The sequence below is a fragment of the Carassius auratus genome, chromosome 3, assembly GCF_003368295.1.
Source record: "Carassius auratus strain Wakin chromosome 3, ASM336829v1, whole genome shotgun sequence".
Lineage (NCBI taxonomy): Eukaryota > Metazoa > Chordata > Actinopteri > Cypriniformes > Cyprinidae > Carassius > Carassius auratus.
In genome coordinates this window covers 1,576,113-1,590,978 of record NC_039245.1, presented here as the reverse complement: position 1 = coordinate 1,590,978, position 14,866 = coordinate 1,576,113, and the positions used below count along the sequence as shown (strand labels likewise).

The 14,866-nt window shown below is 36.5% G+C and overlaps 1 protein-coding gene across 1 annotated transcript in view; it reads left to right on the top strand.

Annotated features, from left to right (window-relative positions):
• LOC113042893 (voltage-dependent T-type calcium channel subunit alpha-1I-like) overlaps positions 1-14,866 on the top strand; it is an 89,340-nt gene that overhangs the window by 3,298 nt on the left and 71,176 nt on the right. The window contains exons 2-4 of the mRNA XM_026201899.1: positions 1,549-1,682; positions 10,928-11,025; positions 13,935-14,094. Coding sequence (XP_026057684.1) covers positions 1,549-1,682; positions 10,928-11,025; positions 13,935-14,094 — 392 coding nt within the window. The remainder of the gene's footprint in view (positions 1-1,548; positions 1,683-10,927; positions 11,026-13,934; positions 14,095-14,866) is intronic.

The window sequence follows — 14,866 nt, the reverse complement described above, 5'->3', positions numbered from 1 at the left end:
CTTATGCAAGGGTTCTTGAAAGCCCTTTCATTTCAGGCTCATTCAGCTTTTGACTTCAGTGACTTTTTTGAACATCCTTTTTCCTCAAAAGCATCAGCCTTTGCAATTAGCCAGCAAGTGAAAGACTTAATATAATGCTGCATCTGTTTTCCCAAAAAGTTGGGGATGCCCCGAAAAGACATTTCTTTGAGTTTTTCCCCCCATGTATTTTGCAAGTAGCCAAAATTAGCTTTTTTACAGTTTTGTCTTGCTTTTCAACAAATTAAAAAAATTAAAATAACCATATTAAAAAATATTTAGTACTGAACTTTTTTTGTTTGTTTTTTTTTTACATTCTAGCAGAGATTATACCAACAAAGCCACCAGACCCCCTTCTTGAATCAGGCATATATTATTATTATTATTATTATTATTATTATTATTATTATTATTATTATTATTATTTATTTTTTTTACAGTACTGTACAAATAATTGCAGCCTTGTTGAGCAGAAGAGACTTATTTTAAAACATTAGAAAATATTACAGATCCCAATTTGAAAACTATGTGTGAATGTTATAATAAAGGTATTACAGTAACAGAGATATTGTAATTATTATCATCATTACTGTTTTTATTTTTATTTTTTCAAAAAAAACAGTAAAATTACAATGCAACATTTATTAATGTTGATGGAGTTCTTGCTTTTTCTCAACCTTTGTTTTGGTGGAAACTCATGGGAAGACCTAACTGCTGCTTTTTGTTGACAACAGCAGATTTGTTAATGAGTCTCATTATGAATACATCACATGTATTGCATTGTCAAATGCCTTGTAAAAAATCATAAAAATTCAGCTCAGATTTTCCTTGCGCTTTGGACTTTGAACCCTGGTTAACAAGCAAATCCGCTGCGAGTTCATGCAGCACTGTCAAAATGCATGCAATTTGTGCGTGTATTAGAAAACACAACGTTCTGCAGTTTATTTACTAATTGTTTGAGGTCATTTCGTGATTTCAATCATCATACAGTAACCAGTAACAGTTACCCCTTTCTCTTCTCATTAAAGACATGTGATGCAGTACTAAACAGTCTCTCGCTGTCGGTGCTTGAAATGATTCTTACGTCTTTCTCTGACAAGGATACTTGTATCTTTCTCTTTCGTCTCTCACTCTATGCTGGTTGACATTTGATTGCATCACGTCATTGTTTGGTACAATTTATTCCGAACATTTGGTGCATCCCTAAAAAAAGGTTATTATTTCTTATTTTTATTCAAATTATTAATTATTTCTTTATTATTATTGTTAAGAATTTATTTAAATGTGACCAACTTGAACTTGGTTTTACAACTTGAAGAAGAATATTGAGAATTGGTGGTATTTGGGAGAAAGGACATTGTCATTCTAGAGAGCATCTGATTTGACAAATTTGTGATGTGTTTGTCAGGTTTTTGGTGCACATTAGAGTGATGGTCTCAATAAAACTCTAGATTTTAATTTATCATGTGTTTTAAACCATACAATGTGATATACATGCAACTTTGTTGATCTCTCATCTCTATCTTTTAGGCATTCGATGCATTTATCTATATTTTCTTTGCACTGGAGATGGTGGTGAAGATGGTGGCTCTGGGGATCTTTGGCCGTCGCTGTTATCTTGGCGATACTTGGAACAGACTGGACTTTTTCATTGTCATGGCAGGGTAAGGGCACTTCTGTTTCCCTTTTTAACTTTCCTCACACCATTCATTCTAGCTGCAGGTGAATCTGGGGCAACCCTGAGTGGGTTTATCTTTTTTCTCGGTAGTGACAACTGCATTCTATGAGATGTTCTATGAAATTGGCTTGTGTAGAATGTGTCTACATGTTTCATTTTTCATTTTCTTTATAGAACATAAAGAACATAAAGATCTACCTTTGTATGCTAATTTAATTAAACATCCAAATTTCTAATCAAGTACTTTAGGGTTGTACAGGGTTTGTAAAAGTGAGCATACCAATCCCAAGTTCTTTTTAGGTCAGACAGGATTTGCTGAGTGAAAGATTAGACTCATTATAACATAATGGGCAATAATGTGGCCTTGTGTAATGACAGACATTAGTCTCTCCCATACTTGTCCTTGAATAAAACAACTTTGTCATTCACACATATTGCTGACATTTTTGTAATTTTGTCAGTTAAAGCAGCTTATGGTGGTTTTCTTGGCACTCAGCTTGGCCAAACTAGTTATATACCAATCTTTTCTAAGGGTTTTAGAAGGATTTTGAGGGCTTGTTAGCTGGTCGGGTTGGGAGACCACATGTTTGATCAGTTAAACCATCTTAACACCAGCCTTATCAAAGCTGGAAGACCAGCTATAATGTGCTAAAACTTTCAATTATATATATATATATATATATATATATATATATATATATATATATATATATATATATATATATATATTTTTTTTTTTTTTTTTTTTTTTTTTTTTTTTTTAATAGGTAATAAGTAACATTTTTTAAGATTTACCTTCTTAACTCAAGATTGCAAAATTGCTTTAAAGTAGTTTAGATTAGTGGGTATTTACTAAGATAAATAAGTACAACCGACGCTCGAGGGAAGGTATTGATGAAGGAAAGCACTGAAAGAAACACTGAATTTATTACAATTCACAAATGAAATGTTACTAAGAAAGAAAACCATTGAAAAAAGGGGCCATAAACTTAGAAATCAAAGTTCCCTTGATCTTTTGACATATAAAAGGTCAAATACAGGTGCGGTGTGCGTCCATTGAAATATATTAAAAGGTACAGATCGCCTGATGGAGAGCAAAACTCCATCAATAGCCTCAGCACACAAAATGGCGAGTACAATCTAATAATTTATTAGCCAATGGCTAATGATAGACATAATTTAGTCACCCAGAGTAAAATTTAGTCACATATGCGAGTGATTAACTCGCAGTGTGGAGGGTTGCCTGAAATTTGTAATGTAATGGATTATCTTACAAACTTCTACTTCTTTTTTTTTTCTTTTTTTTTTTTTTTTGTCATGTAATTTGGAATCAGTTACGGATTACAATTTTCAAGTAATCTACCCAGCTCATACTCAGAATTCATGCTCTGCATTTAACCCATCCAAAGTGCACACACACAGCAGTGAACACACACACATTGTGAACACACACCCGGAGCAGTGGGCAGCCATTCATGCTGCGGTGTCCGAGGAGCAGTTAGGGGTTCAGTGCCTTGCTCAAGGGCACCTAAGTCATGGTATTGCCAGCCCAAGACTCGGACCCACAACCTTATAGGGTTAGGAGTCATATTCTCTAACCACTAGGCCACGACTTTCCCTTAATGCCACTTTTGGGTAATTTAATGTATCCTTGCTGAATAAAAGTTATTGTTTCTTTCAAACAAATATCTTACTTTGTAATTCATCACTGAGAGAGTGAGAGTTAATGACTGCATCAAATTACTGAATTATAAATTGATTTAAATAAATTGAAAGCTTGAGCATATTGAGTATTCCCGTTACAGCAATATTCCAACTTTTTCGGGGACAAAAACTACTTTTTATGCAGAATGATTTCTGAATTGTATTGATTTTATTTTATGTTGTACTACATATCATGTAGAATTATCAGTCTTTATAGTATAAAAACTGTCGACCAATCATTTACTTAATTTATAACAATCAAGACCACTAACTAAGCTACTTCTTCACTCTTTAATAAGACACCTGCGCTTGTTTGTCTTTCACAGTAGTGACACTTCTGGGGGCAATCATACAGAAATATTCTCAGAGCCAGTCCTAACAGCAAATCATTTGAAAATGAAATCCAGATGGGATGTTTAACAAATGTAAAGTCATTTGCACTCTTTGAATGGTGGAATTTAAAAACCTCCGGAGCTAAACAAGTATGAAATATCACCCACGAGCGACTACATCGCCATTAGTGCACATTTTAATGAGAGCCTGTAACTTCCAGGCGACGAAGAAATGTTTAACAAAGTAAAATCCAAATGTTTCTAAGTACCCCCTGGGGTACACGCACACCTGGTTGGTAAACACTGGATTAGAAGCCCTGTTACGTCAAGTCCTCTCCTGTGTGTGTTTTCTTTGAGGTGGGATGTCTGTGTCTGTGTGTAATATTTTCTAGCTGACTCTTGACTAATCCTTCTATTGTGGGTGAAGTCAGTGAGGCTATCGCTAAATGCACACCTAGATTACATGCCTCCCCAACACACACACACACAGCCTCAGTGTTTCTCACAAGCTTAGATTGCCTCACTGCCTTTTTTTTAGTCACCATCTCTCTGTGTGTATGTCTTTTCTTCTTCTGCCTCCACACCCCCAGAAGAGTCATCATTTTTGCAGTCTCGTTTCAAAAGATGCACACAACAGCACACACACACACACATATACACCCCACACATGAACACTCTAGAGACTGACGGTACATGAAAGTGAGGGAGATGAAGGAAGAGCAGGAGACAGAGACTGCAGCAAAGCAGTGAACAATTAGAGAGAGGCCGCCCATCGGCAGGCAGCTAATTACTCTCACAGACACACACTCTGATTGATGTGCTGAAACAGCCCAGATCTCTCCCTCTCTCTCTCGTCCTCCATCTGAGCCTCTATTCAGGATTCGCCTCTGTTTATTTATGTCTCTCCCCACAATACCACACATATGCTGTGATTTTTTTTTCTTTCTTTTTCTCTTTTCTTTTTGTCTTTATTTTCTATCTCCCTCCCTCTATCACACTGGCATGTTCCCTTGCTGCTTGGCACAGCTTGGTTGATTTGTAATTCAATTATACTGCTGAAGTTATACTAGACTCACCTGGGTGCCTGGAGATAGACTAATGACTATATTCATTACAAAAGTATAGACTATTCTCTCTCCATCTGCCTGTCTATTTATCTATGCACCCGTCTATTCATTCATCTGTCCATTCCTCTATTTATGTATTTCTTTATTTCTTTTTATCATTCTATCTTTCGTAATATTTATTTATCAATCATTCTGGCATTATATTTATAATTGTATCTGTCTTTATATACTGTATAGTTCTATCTATCTGTGGTTCTGTATGTCTGTGTCATCTCTAATTTTCAATTAGCATTGATTGGTTTTGTACCGTGCTATGGGTTTCATGTAATGCAAACTATACAAAAGACTGTTATAAGTCTATCTGTACAGGATCTGTAAGAATGTTTGATGTAGAAAGACCTTCTGCAGGTTTAAATGAAATTATGTATGTGTGTGAAATTGCATGCGTGTCTATGATGGTAAATTGGTCTAAATGTGGCTAGTTCAGTTGTGCATGTCTTCTTGTGTCCCTCTGGTTCAAGACATCATGTAGGCATCATGATGCCTTTGAGGTTCAGACTCGTTTGCTTTTAAAGCATGTTTGTGTAAATCGTGTTAATGTCATTGTGTTTGCAGAGGGGAGGGATCCTGCTCTCTTAGGTATTCTCACTTTATATGACATTTCAATGCCAGTCTGACATTTCCACTGATTCAAAAAAAAAAAAGGCTGATATTTTCGGATCATCCAACCTGGTCAGTCTGACTTCTGCCAGAATATTTGACTTGACTATAAGTGTGTAATTGTGCCTCAGAGGACGTATGTGCTTGTTCACCCAAAGCTTGCATTTATTCATCTAAATGGAGTCATTTATTTTGTTTGTAATCAGAAACACTGTGAAGAACTCTACTTAAAGTGCTATAATGTTGTCCGATTATACACCAGTCTCACTGGTTTTACTCTGAAATGAAATAACTCAACATGTAGTGTTCTTGACTTAGCTGTCCAATCCCCTCTCTGATCCTCTATTCTAATCAGCATGAATGAATAATGTATACATGCTAATGAGAAGGCCAGCTTCTGTATGTGATTAGCAGGTGTTTATTAAGTGATGGATGGAGTGCTGCAGGCTCTGCCTCCTTCGGCAGGCCCGGGCGTGAATAAGTAAACATATTGAGGAAATTCAAAATAAAATGAAAAAATATATATTTTTCTACAAGACTGAAATTAAATGAGATGATCAGAATGAGTGGATGCAGTCAGGGACATCGCTGTTATGATGCTAGTGAAACTAATTTTTGAATGGTGATACTGCAACCATGTGACTTTTAATGACTTTTTTTCTGTTTAATTTCAATCCTGATTATACTTTTTCACATAACTAAAGCCAGTGAGGCCTAAATGTTATAAATACATCATACAAGTTCTCCATAAGAGTTGTATATTATATTCCAGGTGTTCTAAATCCATATGATATCTTTGTATGAGAAACAGACCGAATTAATGGTCTAAATGATAATTATTATTTTTTTTTTAACCAAGCAACAGCTTAATTTGCACCACAATATTGCAGTTTAATTGGCCATATGACTTTTAGCATTTTTTTTTTCAAGCATTTTTGGTCTTCATCATTGTTATTGTTGACTGTTATTGTCTTTTTTGCAATTGAAATAAAATGTAAATTAAAATGTTTCCTTGGACACTAAATAACGGAGTAAAATAATTGAGTAAATTAGTAAAACTAACTCTAAATAGAAAAAAAAAAAACTTTGACAACATCACATTAAACACTAATTCAAAATATTAATAAATAACAATGTTTAAAACAGTAAATTCCATCAATTGAGAAGCACATATTTTATTGGTATCATAAACTTTGGACAGTAATGAAGAGAGAATAGGTGTGTGTTTAGAGAGAAAGGGAGATACTAGAGGGACAAAAGAGAATGAAAGAGGTTGAGTAAAAGGAAGAGGGAGAAAGAGTCGTGACGAGTAAAACCCAGGAGTTTTCCTGAAGCCCTGCTGGTCTAAAGCTTTTCAATAATTCATGATGGACATGCAGGAAGGAAAAGAAATCTAGTGAGAGAGAAAAAGTGGGAGAAAAATCAGTGTGAGCCATGTGTATCTTAACATAGACACAGGCTCTGTCCAGAAATGCTTTTCAGGCGGTACATGGAGGTAGGAAGGCATCAAGGCCTCTCTGAATGCAATGTTTGGATAACATACACATCTACTGAGGTGAAGGTGGTATAGATCTATTATTTGCTGCCTATGATATCCCACATTCCTGTGTATGTTGTTCAGTGGTTTGTAGAAAAAGAAAAACACCATTGGATGCAATTGTTAAAAGCAGTAAATGAGTTTATAAATGCATAAATATCCAATTAGAATTCAGTTTATGGAGAAAGGACCATTACAATCTTTAAATATTAACTTTTTATCTCTAAACCCCACTCAAATGTGTTTTTCAGTAGATGATTAGAAGTGACTTAGGTTATGGTGTCTTAGATGGTCTTTATGTTAGTTCTGTCTGTTTAGTCATGGCCTGGCTGGGCAGTAAAGCAGTTGCTTTCAGTTTTGAAGAGTTCCCACTTAATATTTTTATTGTGAGGGCTTTTTTCTTGTTAACATGTTTTGAAGGAGATGGGTGATGTGTAGTATTGTAATCAAGGACTTATGACCAAAAATCTCAAGTTCATGGGGCAATCTGCAGGGTAACTTAAACTTTAAACTTTGCCAGGCTTGCAAATCATGCATCATTCCAACAATGTTGGACATTGGAACAATGTTCTTAACATCCCCCTCCACATGCATATTTGTATGTTAAATATTGGATTATTTTAGTAATGTAATCAGTTACCAGTAAGCATTTTAATACTTCCACATTTCAATCAATTGCACAGAATTTCTTCCACAATCAGCACAGGACATTAGATGACAAATTCCACTAGTTCCACAAGAAAAAATTAAAAAAGGATCCCATCTCCTGAAGCATCATGGAAGTCATGAAAATACAAGGTATGCTTTCTACAACTGCACTGTATTGGGAATGCCAATGAATTCAAATGATGCTGATTGGCTGTGATTTTCTTGCATCACGCAGCATTTTTAGTTTCACTGCAGTCAAAAACCATTGCTTGTCACTGGAACCTTGTTTCGTAGTGCATGGCTATGACATGGTGTTTATGTTACGTTTGTTAAGAGAAAATTTCTGCCTGTTTTTATGAGGATTCGCATTTATTATGAAACATCATGCCCTGGAATTTTTTATTGTTAGCGAGTTTGTCTCTAACTGTCTGAGCCACACACATGCTTGAGCCACACACGCAGCTGCTGTGGTGCTTGTGTGGAAGCGTCCCACTATTTTTCGAGTGCTGACACCGCTGTCATTCAGACAGTAATTGACATAATGGGATTGTCAAGCTCTACAACAACACTGCAGTCGATCATTCTTGTGTGTTGTGTGGTAGTACTACGAAGGAACACAGTCCATGCTCTCGTCCTCTTTCACTCTTGCTTTCTGGCCCGTTTCCAGCTCAGAATTACTTTTTTTACTTTATTTTCCCTAAAGCCTAAAGTTTAGTTAGATAAACCCACGCCACTGGGGGTGACGGATATCCCATAAGCCCTTTATACAACTTTTCTTAGCATCCAGTCTCATCGGTACACTCATAATGATTGGTTACTTATCTAATCAAGGCACAGCATGTCCGCACCTGCCTGTCGAAATGCACTGCCTGCAACCAGATGTTTAGTCTCTACTGAATATTTTAATTAGCTCTTTGTTTCTACTCGCCGGTGGGTTGCACACTGGATACAAAATAAAAGTCTGGATTTCACTTCAGTGTTAATTTTTACAGTTGTTTTTGTTTTGGTCCTTTAAATATAGTCAATATTTAGTCATGTCAATTCAATAATTAAACCAAATATTCAGTCTTTCAAAAAAAAAAAAACCTTGTTGTATGAACCTGAGCTCCTAATAATGTAGGCTAATCCTGTGAAACTTTATGCTAGTAATTTGTTGTTCATGTAGAGCATATTCTCAATGTTCTCAATGAGTTCCTGACATAATTGGACTGTTTGAAACAATCATATTCTTTCTAGATTTTTTTTTTTTTTTTTACTCTTTAAAAACAAGTTAATTGTTAATGTCATGCGGTGTAATTTTTGTATAGTTTTTTTTTAGCAGTATTTATGTTATTGTAATAAAAAACCTCTTTAACAAAAAATTTTATCAGTAATTTTGTAATTAATGATATAAGCCGTATTTACCCTATCCAAACAAATAAAGGCATCTTAGTTTGAACTGTCCAATCACATGACCACCTATTGAAATCAGCACAGAAACAGCGTTGCAGAATCCATATGGGCCTACTGATCATTCTCGTTAAAGTAAATGCTACTAAACGGTTTAATTGTGTGTATGTGGGCAGGGTTTTGGCAGCGGATTGGCTCTGGAGAGCTGTGGAGTATTTATCGCTGTGTGGTTCTGTAGACGTGTTGAATGTGTGACACCCTGTGCTGCTGCTATGAGACGCTGTCATTGTATTCTCAGTGGCCGTTGTGACTCATCCGTCTCGTTCTGTGACTCAGCTCTCATCGCAGATGTCTCCCATTGAAAAACATCTCATGGAGACAGAGGTCAAAGGATGGCTGACGAGACTGGTGACATCACAGGAGGTGTGTCTGTTTTAAGATGGCCCTCGCTCAGGTGGCAAGAGTAAAGTGACTGTGTGTGTATCTGCTTGTGGTAGTACAACGGCATCTAGATTTGACTGCTGTGATGAACCGTGCAGATTAAAGGGGAGATCAACAGCAGGTAATGTCTGGTTCTGTCCAGGAAAAGAAACCCTCTGGCCTCTGTTTTCAAACACACAGTCCCACAGGCCAGAGTAGTCAGTTAGTATCCCAAACAGTGCTGCTCTCACACAGATGAGCGAGATGAACCCCCACCGCTTCAGTTCCTGACATAGTACACATGGTCAGATCAAGATGAACAGCATTGTGCTTTGAGTTGGGTTGCATTAGAATGGCCTGTTCTCTTCTTTGTGTGTGTGTCAGAGGGATAAATGAAGGGTTGTGTTTGTGGTGTGTAGGGCTGGTCTGTTTTCTACTTCTGTTCACCTACAATGGATGTTACCTGGCGCTGAGGATAGAAGCAAGACCAAATTAATCTTTTAGATTAATAATAAGTCACAGAAAAAAGAAAAAAATATATATATTAAATGCGTTGACATGATATACATTTTTTTTATATAGATTGTTTTTGAGTCTCATATGCTCACCAATGTTGCATTTATGTGACCAAAAAAATAAATAAAACTGTTGTGCTACTTAATTTTTTTTTTTGTGGAAACCATGATACATTCTTTAGAGATTATTTGAATAGAAAGTTAAGAAGAACTGGACTTTTTTTTATCAAAAAATGAATGCAAAATACAAATAACATTATAAATCAGGGGTCTCCAAACTCGACCCTGGAGGAGTTTAGCTTCAACTTACCTCAAAAAACCTGCATGGAAGTTTATCTAATATGCCTAGCAAAACCATGATCAGCTGGATCAGGTGTGTTTGATTAGGGTTGGAGCTGAGCTCTGCAGGACACCTAGAGACCCCTGTTCTAAATGTTACAAATGTTACTGCGGAAGGATCATTAAGGTTGGCCAGGCAATGGCAAACGCCGTCTGCGAAGGGGTTCGGAGGCCTTTTGATTAATTTAATTCATCCTTGTTGAATAAAAGTACTTGTTTCACCAAAAAATGTATGTTCAAAAATGTAAAATACAATCTAAAAATGTGAGAAAACTATTTTTTAGATCAGATTTTGTTCCATTGTAAGTAATGAAATACTGTAAGTGGCAGAAATCAGTGTTGTTGTCGAGATCTGCTCATTTAAGGCAGAGTCGAGAACAAGTTCAGAAGAGGGTCACGTTTGAGTCGAGTTCAGAATCCGAGTCCAAGATTACATATCATGGGCATAGTCTAATGGACTCAAGAATATGTGATCTCAGTCTTGACACAAACTCTACCCTCTTCTGGTCTCCGTCTTTACACTGCTTTAATGAGCAGGTCTCAACTACAGGAACAGCATTCAGAGTTTGTCTATACCCAGTGACTGTGACACTAATTGTCTGTTTGTTTCTTCTTCTCAGGATAGTTGAATACTCCCTTGATCTCCAGAACATCAACTTTTCCGCCATCAGAACAGTGCGTGTACTCAGACCTCTTAAAGCCATCAACAGAGTACCCAGTGAGTAAACACACACACACACATTTCCCCCCAAAAAAAAGCTGTGATCTACAAACCTCATGTGTTCAGCTGATTCATTGTGAGTGGATTTTTCTTGTTGTGTTAATGCTAAGCATCAAAATCACCCTCATGCATCGGCTCCAAGCCCTGCCCTATCAAACCCATGGTAGAGTACATGTGTAGCTTTGTATTTGGTGTGCAGGTCTTCCAGAAAAGCAAAGCTGGAATGAATCAAAGAGGATTTCAGAGCCATTACTTTTCTGCCACCACCATTAGCAAAGCCAGATTAATCCCTCCTGTAATTGGGTAGAAAAACAGTTGTTCTTGAACAAACGCCATAATTCATATTCCTCTGTCTCACATACCCCTCCCAAACATTGTGGCCTTTCTTCAAGCTTCTATAAGAAGCCCAGGATTTATCAATATTTCAGTGCCAGTGGCAATGGTGTAGCGCATGAAATATGAATGCTAAGTGAATTAGCTTGCATTTGATTTTGCCGCTTGAAGTCTTGATGAAGAGATTTCAAGCAGAGGGTTTCAGGAAATGTTTCTAGAATGTAGGTCTTTGTGTGCTAACTCGTTTGCATATGGGGAAAAAACTAATTTTGGAAACAAAAACCCAATGCACACACACTATTACACTCCCTTCCTCATGCATTTAGGCAAACAGTATCAAATTAACATCCATTTAACTATGTATGTAGCATCTCAAATTGTAGCAAGGTTTTATGCAAGATTTTAGGGGTAGTTCACAAAAAATAAGCATTCAGTCATCATTTACTCGTTCTCATGTCATACCAAACCTGTAGTTTTTTTTGTTTTGTTTTTTTCAGTGGAAGAGGCAAATGGATATTTAGTCAAATATTTGGAAAATCACCATCTGCTTTTGTTGGAAAAGAGCAGTGTAGACATTTTGCATGGTTCCCATGGTTACCAAAAACCTGGGAATTTCAGGAAATTGTAAAAATTCAGTGCCAAGAAAAGCATAGCAATTTCTAAAGTGATTACACACTACAGTTCAAAAGTTCCAATTTCAGATTAGTAATTTTTTTTTTAAATCTCTCTATTGAAAGAATCCTAAAAAAAGGGTCACGTTTTAGACAGAAATATTTAGCAGCACGTCTTCAACACTGATCATACTAATAAAAGAACATTTATTTGAAATTAATTATGTCATGATATTAGTGTTTACTGTATTTTTAATCAAATAAATGTGGCCATTTAAAATAAATAAATAATGAAATAGTGAGCTCAAACTTTTGAAGAGAAATGTGCCTTTTTGTAGTTATGAAAATATTGTCAAAATAATATGACAATATTTCATTGCCAAGAAATTGTTCTTTGTGAGTTCAGTCTCAAGCACCCTCAAAATCTTTATCAAGTAATCATTAAATTTGTTGATCAAAACATGTAGTTACATTGATAAATGACCTCACTAAAGGACTGTCCATAACAAAATTAAAATAAAATAAAAAAATCTGTTACATTTTTTATAAAATTAATAGGTAAATTATGGCAGAATTGTCACATTTGGAGAATTGTGTAACACTGATAAAGATGATAAAGAGGCAGAGAGAGAGAGAGAAGGAAAGAGAGGTTTCCATCTTGATAAAGACATGGAAAATGATGCTGTGAGATCTAGAATAAAATAACATCCCACTTTGAAGATAAGTTATCATTTAACCTTTGTGTCAGATATTTTGAATCATTCTCTTGACATTTCTTTAATTTCTCTGTAAATGTCCCAAGACACAATTCTGCTTATATATATATTAGTGATCGTTTACGTACCAAGTAGTGGACTGCAAACGCGTCCAGTGTGAAAGCACATCGAGTCCGTGCTGCACCACATACGTAACGCACACGGACTGCATACATACTGCAAACTGATTATGGGTGAAACAGGCGTGAGTCTTGTCAAGGTTTCCATTGGGAAGCTTCTTTTTTTTAAAAATCCCTGAAGCAAACCCAGCGGCTTCAGCTGCATCCATGTCAGCACGTCACGTTTGATGTGGTAAGTTCACAGTAGGCATACACAGGTATGAAGACTCATTCTCTCCCCTACAGTGCAATTCAGCTAGGTATACATCCGCACTAAAATATCAAGGTGAAAGTCATCATAGGTTGCTTAGTATAGACCCAGCTCCCAACCCAACTTTATGAATAGATTAACGGCGAAATTTTATATATATATATGTCATTTATTTATTTAATACATGTTATTTATAAATGTCATGTGGACAGGTGAAGTGACTGGTGCTGTGAATATCTGGCACTCTGGAATATATATATATATATATATATATATATATATATATGTATGTATATATTTGTGTGTTACCACAAACAACTCAGTATGTTAATGTGTTCCATCAGCATTGTGTTAGTTCCCCGTTGTGTTTCCCCAAACCACAAACACTGCAGTAATCACATGCTGCTGTTCTCCAGTCAGAATGGACACACACCGTTCATTCAAACCCAGCAGTGCTTCGCTAACACAAACACTCTCACTCACAAACAGTCCCACTGGTGTGGAAGTAAACACACAAGTTTTATAATGACAGGCTCTCAAGAGTTGCCACCGGGAAGACAGTGACAGTGACACAAATTGTTATGTACAAACAAAATGAAGGATAAATGACTGGATGTCCTAAAATAACATAAGAATAGCAATGTCTAACTTAAGAAACATGTGACAGTTTATGACTGATCAGTGAGTGTTACATTGATTTTATGCTCCAAGATTTAAATGATGACAAGTTTTGCTTAATAAAAGTATTCAGTTGGGTCAGAGGTGGAAAAAAAATTATAAAATTTTATGAAAGGTATTAAAAAGTAATGAATATCTCAGTGCATGTCATTCTTCGCTATATTAATAATACTTTTTCGATGTTCTTGTGTTTGTGTAGGTATGCGTATCCTGGTGAACCTGCTGCTGGACACTCTGCCCATGCTAGGAAATGTGCTTCTGCTCTGTTTCTTTGTCTTCTTCATTTTTGGCATAATTGGCGTGCAGCTATGGGCTGGACTATTAAGAAATCGCTGTTACCCAGAGGAGAACTTCACCCTGTGAGTACCAAAAGAGGACGGCCGGTGGGCTTAAGGGAGTGAGAGAGAGAAAAGACTGAATATACCGAATGTCTTCAACTGTGATGTAATTGAGGAGAGCACTGAATCCAAATTGTGGGTTTATTTGGATGACGGTTTAGGTTTACAAGGATAAAAAGATTGAATTTAGGAGGCCGGATCTTCTTGAAGATGCGTTTCGGTGTGCCTGAGCACTCCAAAATTGGATTGGACTTGTATTTCAAATGTCCTTCCTCTCGAAGAAGGGATACTTGATGTGTTCAATTGATGTTTTGGGATCACATTGTCTTTGGGGCTAATGAACCAATTATTTATTCAGTTCCATGTTATCTTTGTCGTATGTTCTCTCTTACTTACTTTAAGTCATCTTCTTACATGTATCCTTCTCTTTAATCTCTCCTCTCATCTTTTTGTTTTTAATGTCTACCTGCCACTAAAAATGCAAATGTGGTACCACCCATTCGATGGCTCCAGTTGATTAAAACTCAGATTGGCATCCATATTCATGAGTGGGTGTCTGCCTGAGGTTACCGTGCCAACCTTGGTCTGCCTGCCTCTCTTTGCTGTGTGATTGGATTTGAAAGGACTCACAGTGCAAGGCAGTGTGCTAGACACCACATGCGTTTGTTTGTATGCGTGTGTGTGGGATAAAAAAGCGCATGTCTGAGCTAAACATCAGCTGAGGTCTGATTGTCATTTATTGTCTAGCAGCGAGTTTATTTACAGGCTGTATTCAAAGGATGATGAAGTGTTT